General features: G+C 39.4%; 1 protein-coding gene across 1 annotated transcript; it reads left to right on the top strand.

Annotated features, from left to right (window-relative positions):
* Nucleotides 1–11,439: 11,439 nt before the first annotated feature.
* Nucleotides 11,440–12,823, top strand: LOC130301393 (oocyte zinc finger protein XlCOF6.1-like; the record flags this gene model as incomplete). Its single annotated transcript, XM_056551625.1, has 1 exon — nucleotides 11,440–12,823. A coding segment is annotated over one exon (1,348 nt), but the record flags the coding sequence as incomplete, so codon positions are not given.
* Nucleotides 12,824–14,836: the final 2,013 nt, after the last annotated feature.

The following is a 14,836-nucleotide window of genomic DNA, read 5'->3' as shown; positions in this document are numbered from 1 at the left end:
AATGTGGTGTGAGAGCCTCTGCTGAATGTCCTTGATATATTATACACCAGAGAGTCTATATAATGTGGTGTGAGAGCCTCTGCTAAATGTCCTTGTTATATTATACACCGGAGAGTCTATATAATGTGGTGTGAGAGCCTCTGCTGAATGTCCTTGTTATATTATACACTGGAGAGTCTATATAATGTGGTGTGAGAGCCTCTGCTGAATGTCCTTGTTATATTATACACTGGAGAGTCTATATAATGTGGTGTGAGAGCCTCTGCTGAATGTCCTCGTTATATTATACACCGGAGAGTCTATATAATGTGGTGTGAGAGCCTCTGCTGAATGTCCTTGTTATATTATACACCGGAGAGTCTATATAATGTGGTGTGAGAGCCTCTGCTGAATGTCCTTGTTATATTATACACCAGAGAGTCTATATAATGTGTGTGAGAGCCTCTGCTGAATGTCCTTGTTATATTATACACCAGAGAGTCTAGATAATGTGGTGTGAGAGACTCTGCTGAATGTCCTTGATATATTATACACCGGAGAGTCTATATAATGTGGTGTGAGAGCCTCTGCTGAATGTCCTTGTTATATTATACACAGGAGAGTCTATATAATGTGGTGTGAGAGCCTCTGCTGAATGTCCTTGTTATATTATACACAGGAGAGTCTATATAATGTGGTGTGAGAGCCTCTGCTGAATGTCCTTGTTATATTATACACCGGAGAGTCTATATAATGTGGTGTGAGAGCCTCTGCTGAATGTCCTTGTTATATTATACACCGAAGAGTCTATATAATGTGGTGTAAGAGCCTCTGCTGAATGTCCTTGTTATATTATACACCGGAGAGTCTATATAATGTGGTGTGAGAGCTTCTGCTGAATGTCCTCATTATATTATACACCGGAGAGTCTATATAATGTGGTGTGAGAGCCTCTGCTGAATGTCCTTGTTATATTATACACCGGAGAGTCTATATAATGTGGTGTGAGAGCCTCTGCTGAATGTCCTTGATATATTATACACCGGAGAGTCTATATAATGTGGTGTGAGAGCCTCTGCTAAATGTCCTTGTTATATTATACACCGGAGAGTCTATATAATGTGGTGTGAGAGCCTCTGCTGAATGTCCTTGTTATATTATACACCGTAGAGTCTATATAATGTGTGTGAGAGCCTCTGCTGAATGTCCTCATTATATTATACACCGGAGAGTCTATATAATTTGGTGTGAGAGCCTCTGCTGAATGTCCTTGTTATATTATACACCGGAGAGTCTATATAATGTGGTGTGAGAGCCTCTGCTGAATGTCCTTGATATATTATACACCGGAGAGTCTATATAATGTGGTGTGAGAGCCTCTGCTGAATGTCCTTGTTATATTATACACAGGAGAGTCTATATAATGTGGTGTGAGAGCCTCTGCTGAATGTCCTTGTTATATTATACACCGGAGAGTCTATATAATGTGGTGTAAGAGCCTCTGCTGAATGTCCTTGTTATATTATACACCGGAGAGTCTATATAATGTGGTGTGAGAGCCTCTGCTGAATGCCCTCATTATATTATACACCGGAGAGTCTATATAATGTGGTGTGAGAGCCTCTGCTGAATGTCCTTGTTATATTATACACTGGAGAGTCTATATAATGTGGTGTGAGAGCCTCTGCTGAATGTCCTTGATATATTATACACCAGAGAGTCTATATAATGTGGTGTGAGAGCCTCTGCTAAATGTCCTTGTTATATTATACACCGGAGAGTCTATATAATGTGGTGTGAGAGCCTCTGCTGAATGTCCTTGTTATATTATACACTGGAGAGTCTATATAATGTGGTGTGAGAGCCTCTGCTGAATGTCCTTGTTATATTATACACTGGAGAGTCTATATAATGTGGTGTGAGAGCCTCTGCTGAATGTCCTCGTTATATTATACACCGGAGAGTCTATATAATGTGGTGTGAGAGCCTCTGCTGAATGTCCTTGTTATATTATACACCGGAGAGTCTATATAATGTGGTGTGAGAGCCTCTGCTGAATGTCCTTGTTATATTATACACCAGAGAGTCTATATAATGTGTGTGAGAGCCTCTGCTGAATGTCCTTGTTATATTATACACCAGAGAGTCTAGATAATGTGGTGTGAGAGACTCTGCTGAATGTCCTTGATATATTATACACCGGAGAGTCTATATAATGTGGTGTGAGAGCCTCTGCTGAATGTCCTTGTTATATTATACACAGGAGAGTCTATATAATGTGGTGTGAGAGCCTCTGCTGAATGTCCTTGTTATATTATACACAGGAGAGTCTATATAATGTGGTGTGAGAGCCTCTGCTGAATGTCCTTGTTATATTATACACCGGAGAGTCTATATAATGTGGTGTGAGAGCCTCTGCTGAATGTCCTTGTTATATTATACACCGGAGAGTCTATATAATGTGGTGTAAGAGCCTCTGCTGAATGTCCTTGTTATATTATACACCGGAGAGTCTATATAATGTGGTGTGAGAGCCTCTGCTGAATGTCCTCATTATATTATACACCGGAGAGTCTATATAATGTGGTGTGAGAGCCTCTGCTGAATGTCCTTGTTATATTATACACCGGAGAGTCTATATAATGTGGTGTGAGAGCCTCTGCTGAATGTCCTTGATATATTATACACCGGAGAGTCTATATAATGTGGTGTGAGAGCCTCTGCTAAATGTCCTTGTTATATTATACACCGGAGAGTCTATATAATGTGGTGTGAGAGCCTCTGCTGAATGTCCTTGTTATATTATACACCGTAGAGTCTATATAATGTGTGTGAGAGCCTCTGCTGAATGTCCTTGTTATATTATACACCAGAGAGTCTATATAATGTGTGTGAGAGCCTCTGCTGGATGTCCTTGTTATATTATACACCAGAGAGTCTATATAATGTGGTGTGAGAGCCTCTGCTGAATGTCCTTGTTATATTATGCACCAGAGAGTCTAGATAATGTGTGTGAGAGCCTCTGCTGAATGTCCTTGTTATATTATACACCGGAGAGTCTAGATAATGTGGTGTGAGAGACTCTGCTGAATGTCCTTGATATATTATACACCGGAGAGTCTATATAATGTGGTGTGAGAGCCTCTGCTGAATGTCCTTGTTATATTATACACAGGAGAGTCTATATAATGTGGTGTGAGAGCCTCTGCTGAATGTCCTTGTTATATTATACACAGGAGAGTCTATATAATGTGGTGTGAGAGCCTCTGCTGAATGTCCTTGTTATATTATACACCGGAGAGTCTATATAATGTGGTGTGAGAGCCTCTGCTGAATGTCCTTGTTATATTATACACTGGAGAGTCTATATAATGTGGTGTAAGAGCCTCTGCTGAATGTCCTTGTTATATTATACACCGGAGAGTCTATATAATGTGGTGTGAGAGCCTCTGCTGAATGTCCTCATTATATTATACACCGAAGAGTCTATATAATTTGGTGTGAGAGCCTCTGCTGAATGTCCTTGTTATATTATACACTGGAGAGTCTATATAATGTGGTGTGAGAGCCTCTGCTGAATGTCCTTGATATATTATACACCGGAGAGTCTATATAATGTGGTGTGAGAGCCTCTGCTAAATGTCCTTGTTATATTATACAACGGAGAGTCTATATAATGTGGTGTGAGAGCCTCTGCTGAATGTCCTTGTTATATTATACACTGGAGAGTCTATATAATGTGGTGTGAGAGCCTCTGCTGAATGTCCTTGTTATATTATACACTGGAGAGTCTATATAATGTGGTGTGAGAGCCTCTGCTGAATGTCCTCGTTATATTATACACCGGAGAGTCTATATAATGTGGTGTGAGAGCCTCTGCTGAATGTCCTTGTTATATTATACACTGGAGAGTCTATATAATGTGGTGTGAGAGCCTCTGCTGAATGTCCTTGTTATATTATACACTGGAGAGTCTATATAATGTGGTGTGAGAGCCTCTGCTGAATGTCCTCGTTATATTATACACCGGAGAGTCTATATAATGTGGTGTGAGAGCCTCTGCTGAATGTCCTTGTTATATTATACACCGGAGAGTCTATATAATGTGGTGTGAGAGCCTCTGCTGAATGTCCTTGTTATATTATACACCAGAGAGTCTATATAATGTGTGTGAGAGCCTCTGCTGAATGTCCTTGTTATATTATACACCAGAGAGTCTAGATAATGTGGTGTGAGAGACTCTGCTGAATGTCCTTGATATATTATACACCGGAGAGTCTATATAATGTGGTGTGAGAGCCTCTGCTGAATGTCCTTGTTATATTATACACAGGAGAGTCTATATAATGTGGTGTGAGAGCCTCTGCTGAATGTCCTTGTTATATTATACACAGGAGAGTCTATATAATGTGGTGTGAGAGCCTCTGCTGAATGTCCTTGTTATATTATACACCGGAGAGTCTATATAATGTGGTGTGAGAGCCTCTGCTGAATGTCCTTGTTATATTATACACCGAAGAGTCTATATAATGTGGTGTAAGAGCCTCTGCTGAATGTCCTTGTTATATTATACACCGGAGAGTCTATATAATGTGGTGTGAGAGCTTCTGCTGAATGTCCTCATTATATTATACACCGGAGAGTCTATATAATGTGGTGTGAGAGCCTCTGCTGAATGTCCTTGTTATATTATACACCGGAGAGTCTATATAATGTGGTGTGAGAGCCTCTGCTGAATGTCCTTGATATATTATACACCGGAGAGTCTATATAATGTGGTGTGAGAGCCTCTGCTAAATGTCCTTGTTATATTATACACCGGAGAGTCTATATAATGTGGTGTGAGAGCCTCTGCTGAATGTCCTTGTTATATTATACACCGTAGAGTCTATATAATGTGTGTGAGAGCCTCTGCTGAATGTCCTCATTATATTATACACCGGAGAGTCTATATAATTTGGTGTGAGAGCCTCTGCTGAATGTCCTTGTTATATTATACACCGGAGAGTCTATATAATGTGGTGTGAGAGCCTCTGCTGAATGTCCTTGATATATTATACACCGGAGAGTCTATATAATGTGGTGTGAGAGCCTCTGCTGAATGTCCTTGTTATATTATACACAGGAGAGTCTATATAATGTGGTGTGAGAGCCTCTGCTGAATGTCCTTGTTATATTATACACCGGAGAGTCTATATAATGTGGTGTAAGAGCCTCTGCTGAATGTCCTTGTTATATTATACACCGGAGAGTCTATATAATGTGGTGTGAGAGCCTCTGCTGAATGCCCTCATTATATTATACACCGTAGAGTCTATATAATGTGGTGTGAGAGCCTCTGCTGAATGTCCTTGTTATATTATACACTGGAGAGTCTATATAATGTGGTGTGAGAGCCTCTGCTGAATGTCCTTGATATATTATACACCAGAGAGTCTATATAATGTGGTGTGAGAGCCTCTGCTAAATGTCCTTGTTATATTATACACCGGAGAGTCTATATAATGTGGTGTGAGAGCCTCTGCTGAATGTCCTTGTTATATTATACACTGGAGAGTCTATATAATGTGGTGTGAGAGCCTCTGCTGAATGTCCTTGTTATATTATACACTGGAGAGTCTATATAATGTGGTGTGAGAGCCTCTGCTGAATGTCCTCGTTATATTATACACCGGAGAGTCTATATAATGTGGTGTGAGAGCCTCTGCTGAATGTCCTTGTTATATTATACACCGGAGAGTCTATATAATGTGGTGTGAGAGCCTCTGCTGAATGTCCTTGTTATATTATACACCAGAGAGTCTATATAATGTGTGTGAGTGCCTCTGCTGAATGTCCTTGTTATATTATACACCAGAGAGTCTAGATAATGTGGTGTGAGAGACTCTGCTGAATGTCCTTGATATATTATACACCGGAGAGTCTATATAATGTGGTGTGAGAGCCTCTGCTGAATGTCCTTGTTATATTATACACAGGAGAGTCTATATAATGTGGTGTGAGAGCCTCTGCTGAATGTCCTTGTTATATTATACACAGGAGAGTCTATATAATGTGGTGTGAGAGCCTCTGCTGAATGTCCTTGTTATATTATACACCGGAGAGTCTATATAATGTGGTGTGAGAGCCTCTGCTGAATGTCCTTGTTATATTATACACCGGAGAGTCTATATAATGTGGTGTAAGAGCCTCTGCTGAATGTCCTTGTTATATTATACACCGGAGAGTCTATATAATGTGGTGTGAGAGCCTCTGCTGAATGTCCTCATTATATTATACACCGGAGAGTCTATATAATGTGGTGTGAGAGCCTCTGCTGAATGTCCTTGTTATATTATACACCGGAGAGTCTATATAATGTGGTGTGAGAGCCTCTGCTGAATGTCCTTGATATATTATACACCGGAGAGTCTATATAATGTGGTGTGAGAGCCTCTGCTAAATGTCCTTGTTATATTATACACCGGAGAGTCTATATAATGTGGTGTGAGAGCCTCTGCTGAATGTCCTTGTTATATTATACACCGTAGAGTCTATATAATGTGTGTGAGAGCCTCTGCTGAATGTCCTTGTTATATTATACACCAGAGAGTCTATATAATGTGTGTGAGAGCCTCTGCTGGATGTCCTTGTTATATTATACACCAGAGAGTCTATATAATGTGGTGTGAGAGCCTCTGCTGAATGTCCTTGTTATATTATGCACCAGAGAGTCTAGATAATGTGTGTGAGAGCCTCTGCTGAATGTCCTTGTTATATTATACACCGGAGAGTCTAGATAATGTGGTGTGAGAGACTCTGCTGAATGTCCTTGATATATTATACACCGGAGAGTCTATATAATGTGGTGTGAGAGCCTCTGCTGAATGTCCTTGTTATATTATACACAGGAGAGTCTATATAATGTGGTGTGAGAGCCTCTGCTGAATGTCCTTGTTATATTATACACAGGAGAGTCTATATAATGTGGTGTGAGAGCCTCTGCTGAATGTCCTTGTTATATTATACACCGGAGAGTCTATATAATGTGGTGTGAGAGCCTCTGCTGAATGTCCTTGTTATATTATACACTGGAGAGTCTATATAATGTGGTGTAAGAGCCTCTGCTGAATGTCCTTGTTATATTATACACCGGAGAGTCTATATAATGTGGTGTGAGAGCCTCTGCTGAATGTCCTCATTATATTATACACCGAAGAGTCTATATAATTTGGTGTGAGAGCCTCTGCTGAATGTCCTTGTTATATTATACACTGGAGAGTCTATATAATGTGGTGTGAGAGCCTCTGCTGAATGTCCTTGATATATTATACACCGGAGAGTCTATATAATGTGGTGTGAGAGCCTCTGCTAAATGTCCTTGTTATATTATACAACGGAGAGTCTATATAATGTGGTGTGAGAGCCTCTGCTGAATGTCCTTGTTATATTATACACTGGAGAGTCTATATAATGTGGTGTGAGAGCCTCTGCTGAATGTCCTTGTTATATTATACACTGGAGAGTCTATATAATGTGGTGTGAGAGCCTCTGCTGAATGTCCTCGTTATATTATACACCGGAGAGTCTATATAATGTGGTGTGAGAGCCTCTGCTGAATGTCCTTGTTATATTATACACTGGAGAGTCTATATAATGTGGTGTGAGAGCCTCTGCTGAATGTACTTGTTATATTATACACCAGAGAGTCTATATAATGTGTGTGAGAGCCTCTGCTAAATGTCCTTGTTATATTATACACCAGAGAGTCTATATAATGTGGTGTGAGAGCCTCTGCTGAATGTCCTTGTTATATTATACACCGGAGAGTCTATATAATGTGGTGTGAGAGCCTCTGCTGAATGTCCTTGTTATATTATACACTGGAGAGTCTATATAATGTGGTGTGAGAGCCTCTGCTGAATGTCCTTGTTATATTATACACCAGAGAGTCTATATAATGTGTGTGAGAGCCTCTGCTGAATGTCCTCGTTATATTATACACCGGAGAGTCTATATAATGTGGTGTGAGAGCCTCTGCTGAATGTCCTTGTTATATTATACACTGGAGAGTCTATATAATGTGGTGTGAGAGCCTCTGCTGAATGTCCTTGTTATATTATACACCGGAGAGTCTATATAATGTGGTGTGAGAGCCTCTGCTGAATGTCCTCATTATATTATACACCGAAGAGTCTATATAATTTGGTGTGAGAGCCTCTGCTGAATGTCCTTGTTATATTATACACTGGAGAGTCTATATAATGTGGTGTGAGAGCCTCTGCTGAATGTCCTTGATATATTATACACCGGAGAGTCTATATAATGTGGTGTGAGAGCCTCTGCTAAATGTCCTTGTTATATTATACAACGGAGAGTCTATATAATGTGGTGTGAGAGCCTCTGCTGAATGTCCTTGTTATATTATACACTGGAGAGTCTATATAATGTGGTGTGAGAGCCTCTGCTGAATGTCCTTGTTATATTATACACTGGAGAGTCTATATAATGTGGTGTGAGAGCCTCTGCTGAATGTCCTCGTTATATTATACACCGGAGAGTCTATATAATGTGGTGTGAGAGCCTCTGCTGAATGTCCTTGTTATATTATACACTGGAGAGTCTATATAATGTGGTGTGAGAGCCTCTGCTGAATGTCCTTGTTATATTATACACCAGAGAGTCTATATAATGTGTGTGAGAGCCTCTGCTAAATGTCCTTGTTATATTATACACCAGAGAGTCTATATAATGTGGTGTGAGAGCCTCTGCTGAATGTCCTTGTTATATTATACACCGGAGAGTCTATATAATGTGGTGTGAGAGCCTCTGCTGAATGTCCTTGTTATATTATACACTGGAGAGTCTATATAATGTGGTGTGAGAGCCTCTGCTGAATGTCCTTGTTATATTATACACCAGAGAGTCTATATAATGTGTGTGAGAGCCTCTGCTGAATGTCCTCGTTATATTATACACCGGAGAGTCTATATAATGTGGTGTGAGAGCCTCTGCTGAATGTCCTTGTTATATTATACACTGGAGAGTCTATATAATGTGGTGTGAGAGCCTCTGCTGAATGTCCTCGTTATATTATGCACAGGAGAGTCTATATAATGTGTGTGAGAGCCTCTGCTGAATGTCCTTGTTATATTATACACCAGAGAGTCTATATACTGTTGTGTGGGAGCCTCTGCTGAATGTCCTCATAAAAAAAAGGAAAATATATGTATTATTAGGCATATGTGTTTTATGTTTGTTGATTATTTATCCACGGTCTATAGAAGTGTTTTGCCTATGTCTTTTTATACATGAATGTTTTTTGTTTTTTTTTATATTTACATATGTATGAAATGTAACAATTGGATGTATTTATGTTTAACCCCTTAAGGACGCAGGGTTTTTCAGTTTTTGCATTTTCGTTTTTTCCTCCTTACCTTTTAAAAATCATAACCCTTTCAATTTTCCACCTAAAAATCCATATTATGGCTTATTTTTTGCGTCACCAATTCTACTTTGCAGTGACATTAGTCATTTTACCCAAAAATCCCCCGTGTAATGGAAAAAAAATCATTGTGCGACAAAATCGAAGAAAAAATGCCATTTTGGAACTTTTGGGGGCTTCCGTTTCTACGTAGTACATTTTTCGGTAAAAATTACACCTTCTCTTTATTCTGTAGGTCCATACGGTTAAAATGATCCCCTGATTTTGTCGCACTTCTGGAAAAAATCATAACTACATGCAGGAAAATGTATAAGTTTAAAAATGTCATCTTCTGACCCCTATTACTTTTTATTTTTCCACATACAGGGCGGTATGAGGGCTCAATTTTGGCGCCGTGATCTGAAGTTTTTATCTGTACCATTTTTGTTTTCATCTGACTTTTTGATCACTTTTTTATTGTATAAAAAGTGACCAAAAATACGCTTTTTTGAATTTTTTTTACGTGTACGCCATTGAACGTGCGGTTTAATTAACAATATATTTTTATAGTTCAGACATGTACGCACGCGATGATACCACACATGTTTATTTTTATTTACACTTATTTTTTTATGGGAAAAGGGGGGTGATTCAAACTTTTATTAGGGAAGGGGTTAAATGATCTTTATTAACACTTTTTTTTTACTTTTTTTTTTTTTGCAGTGTTATAGCTCCCATAGGGACCTATAACACTACACACACTGATCTCTTATACTGATCATTATTATCCCATAGGAGACTATAACACTGCACACACTGATCTCTTATACTGATCATTGTTATCCCATAGGGGCTATAACACTGCACACACTGCTCTCTTATACTGATCCTTGTTATCCCATAGGAGACTATAACACTGCACACACTGATCTCTTATACTGATCACTGCACACACTGATCTCTTATACTGATCATTATTATCCCATAGGAGACTATAACACTGCACACACTGATCTCTTATACTGATCATTATTATCCCATAGGAGACTATAACACTGCACACACTGATCTCTTATACTGATCATTATTATCCCATAGGAGACTATAACACTGCACACACTGATCTCTTATACTGATCATTGTTATCCCATAGGGACCTATAACACTGCACACACTGATCTCTTATACTGATCATTGTTATCCCATAGGGACCTATAACACTGCACACACTGATCTCTTATACTGATCATTGTTATCCCATAGGGACCTATAACACTGCACACACTGATCTCTTATACTGATCACTGGCGTGTATTAACACGCCTGTGATCATTGTTATCGGCGCTTGACTGCTCCTGCCTAGATCTCAGGCACGGAGCAGTCATTTGCCGATCGGACACAGAGGAGGCAGGTAAGGTCCCTCCCGGTGTCCTGTAAGCTGTTCAGGATGCCGCGATTTCACCACGGCGGTCCCGAACAGCCCAAATGAGCAGCCGGGATACTTTCACCTTCACTTCAGACGCGGCAGTCAGCTTTGATCGCCGCGTCTGAAGGGTTAATACAGGGCATCACATTGATGGCCACTGTGACGACCCAATATGACGCGGGGTCACCGCGTGACCCCGCGGCATATCGCGGGAGCCGGCGGAGGACCTAAATATACGGCCTTCGTCGTTAAGGGGTTAATATTTTTATGAATGCAATAAAAAAGTTATGTTAATAAAAAATAAAAAAAAGATATCGTTGTGATCGTATTGATCTGACTTATATTTTAATGCACAGTGAATGAAGGGTGTTAATACAATGTAAGATTGGTGCCGCAAAAAACAAAAAAAAGCTCTAAAACGGCTCTGTAGATGGAAAAATAAAAGAATTATGGGAATGGGGAGAGGAGGAAAAAAGAAAACACAAAAGCTTAAATGTCCTGTGTTGTTAAAGGGTTAATACTGATAATAAAATCTGTTATTCTCTGCAGATTCTTGTAGCAGGAGATCAGAGGAGAATCTTATATCTTCAGATTATAAAGCAGATGATGATATCACACAAGATACATATGAAGAACATTCCATTATCCCAGATACACCCTCAGCCCTTCACAGCCAAGATCTGTCATCTCATCCTTATATACAGGTCCTGTCTTCTCAGTCATCACAGGATGTTCAGCTAAATAAAGGTCACAGAAAGAATGATGGACATCAAAGAGATCACACAGGGGAGAAGCCATTCTCGTGTTCAGAATGTGGAAAATGTTTTAGCCTTCAATCAAATCTTGTTCAACATCAAAGAACTCACACAGAGGAGAAGCCATTTTTATGTTCAAAATGTGGGAAATGTTTTACCCAGAAATCCTATCTTGTTGAACATCAAAGAACTCACTCAGAGAAGAAGCCATTTTCATGTTCAGAATGTGGGAAATGTTTTACTCAGAAATCAGACCTTGTTCATCATCAAAGAACTCACACAGGAGAGAAGCCATTTTCATGTTCAGAATGTGGGAAATGTTTTCCTTTTAAATCAGGTCTTGTTGTACATCAAAGAACTCACACAGGAGAGAAGCCATTTTCATGTTCAGAATGTGGAAAATGTTTTAGTCAGAAATCAGGCCTTGTTCATCATCAAAAAAATCACACAGGAGAGAAGCCTTTTTCATGTTCACAATGTCGGAAATGTTTTCCTTTTAAATCAGGTCTTGTTGTACATCAAAGAACCCACACAGGGGAGAAGCCATTCTCGTGTTCAGAATGTGGAAAATGTTTTAGTCTTCAATCAAATCTTGTTCATCATCAAAGAACTCACACAGAGGAGAAGCCATTTTTATGTTCAAAATGTGGGAAATGTTTCTCTCACAAATCAGGTCTTGTTAAACATCAAAGAACTCACACAGAGGAGAAGCCATTTTCATGTGCAGAGTGTGGGAAATGTTTTACCCAGAAATCCTATCTTGTTGAACATCAAAGAACTCACACAGGGAAGAAGCCATTTTCATGTGCAGAATGTGGGAAATGTTTTACTCAGAAATCAGACCTTGTTGTACATCAAAGAACTCACACAGGAGAGAAGCCATTTTCATGTTCAGAATGTGGGAAATGTTTTACTCAGAAATCAGACCTTGTTCATCATCAAAGAACTCACACAGGAGAGAAGCCATTTTCATGTTCAGAATGTGGGAAATGTTTTCCTTTTAAATCAGGTCTTGTTGTACATCAAAGAACTCACACAGGAGAGAAGCCATTTCCATGTTCAGAATGTGGAAAATGTTTTAGTCAAAAATCAGACCTTGTTGTACATCAAAGAACTCACACAGGAGAGAAGCCATTTTCATGTGCAGAATGTGAAAAATGTTTTGCTGATCAATCACATCTTGTCAGACATCAAAGAATTCACACAGGGAAGAAGCCAATTTAGAGTATAATATATTAACAATGTGCACAGGATAGTTGACAGATATATAATTATTTTTTTCCTTGTTTTTTATTTCAACAACAATTATACATTCCATAGAAAATCACATTTCCATTTTTCTTTGTCAATTATCAATATTTCTGAATTTTTTTTGTTTTTACCCCTCCCTCTCCCCCCCCTATACATCTCTCCAATCTGGTTCCAGTGCCCTGTCCGACCCTCGACATCTAAATATATCTTTTGCTTTATCTAATACTACCTCCCCCCCCCCCCCCCGCTAAATAAACCTTCCTATCCCTAAAACCAAACAAAATAGGAAAGTAGCATTTAGCTCCTCCCCCCCCCCCCTCAGAATCCAACTTTCTATCCAGACCCAACCGCATTACTCCTCTCCTCCCTCTCACCTATTTCCTCACTTTCTCTCTCCTGGTATTTACCATACATATCTTCATTCATTCCCCTCCCCCCCCCTACTAATTTAGTATTTGCAAATTTCCTTCCCTTGCCAGCGAGGGGCGCTGCGCCTTCACATCCCACTCCTCCCTGACTATTTGTGCTCCACTGCTGATGTGTCTATTACGCACCCTCCAGGATCAGCAGTTTCGGGGAGGACCTTTGAAGAGCTATTTTAACTTTTTTTTCTTTATTTTATTTTTTTTCTTAATTCATCAGGGAAACCGCTCATATGTAATTCCTTCTCGTGGTCCACTTGGTCCAGTGCCGGGGCTCTCACCCACTCGATTCTCATTCCAACTCGGAGAGAAGGGAAATAATACCATCTTATAGATGCTACTGGCTTTGGTCGGAGAGAACACCCCCCCCCCTTACAAATATATATAATCACCCCCCCCCTCCCCCCCCATGGCAGGAGGGAGGAAGAAGAATAATACTCCACCTTATCCCTTTATCTAAGACTCCACCAGACACAATCTTTCTCTCTCCGTCATACCTTTAATCCACCTATCCCAAATTAAGTGGAACTTAGCCAAGCACCCGGCCTTAGCTGCCCAACAGAACTCAGAATCCACCATCTTACATACTGTAGCTTTAAAGGAGAACTCTGAATCCAAGCTTTTACCCACCATTATCTAGCTTTCCCCAAGATATATAAGTATGTAAATGACCTCAGTAGCGTTACATGCAGCCATCCATGTGTTATAGCGATTCCGGAAGTGCAGCCTGTTTTTCCAAATTCTGACTGTCGTTCCACGCTCTTCGGCCGCCCACGGCCATCTTTGGAACGATTTGTCATCATGCAGCGGTTCCTCCCCGTTATATGGCAGCCCCCACTAGTGCTATTCGTTCCCTCCCATCTATGAATATTCATATACCCCCTCATTACTCAGCAGCTATTCGCTCTGCTGAGTAAATTCCTCCCACAATCCTCCTATCAGCAGACGTGAGGCGCGCCTGCGCACTCAGCAGCCTAACCGGACCGGACATGTGATCTCTCCCGGCCTATAATATAACTTAGAGTTACGCCGCCGTAACTCTAAGTTATATTCACAAAGCAAGTTACGCTAGTAATGTGAGTAAAGGCAGATTGTAGCGCATGCGCAGAAGCATTGAAGAGCGCTGCTTCATAGAGGAGACCTGGCTAATCACAAGCAAAAACAGAATATACTAATGCAAATTATAATTATGTAAATGTATTTTTCTCATTATAATGTAAACGCCCATCTTCTATATATATATGAGTGATTTGTTTTAATAAAGTTATTCTTTGTTGGATCTTTTGGTGGTTTGTCCTTTATTTCTGTGAAAAGCGCTTTAGAAAACTTTTTTCTATCTTGCCCAAAGTAAGTATTTTTTAATACTTGTTGTTCATAGTCAAATAATAAGTAACAATAATACTATCTTTAATATATTACACTAAATTTTACAAAATGATATAGTTTTATATATTGAATAACAGTGTTATATATATATATACAGTGTGCCTGCTGCTGTTTAGAAAACTAAAATCCCTAATATATGTATATATATATATATATATATATATATATATATATATATATATAGTTACCGTATAATACATATATATATATATAT

This window comes from Hyla sarda, unplaced genomic scaffold (assembly GCF_029499605.1).
Source record: "Hyla sarda isolate aHylSar1 unplaced genomic scaffold, aHylSar1.hap1 scaffold_1128, whole genome shotgun sequence".
NCBI classification, from domain to species: domain Eukaryota; kingdom Metazoa; phylum Chordata; class Amphibia; order Anura; family Hylidae; genus Hyla; species Hyla sarda.
This window is presented reverse-complemented; position numbering and strand designations above follow the sequence as displayed.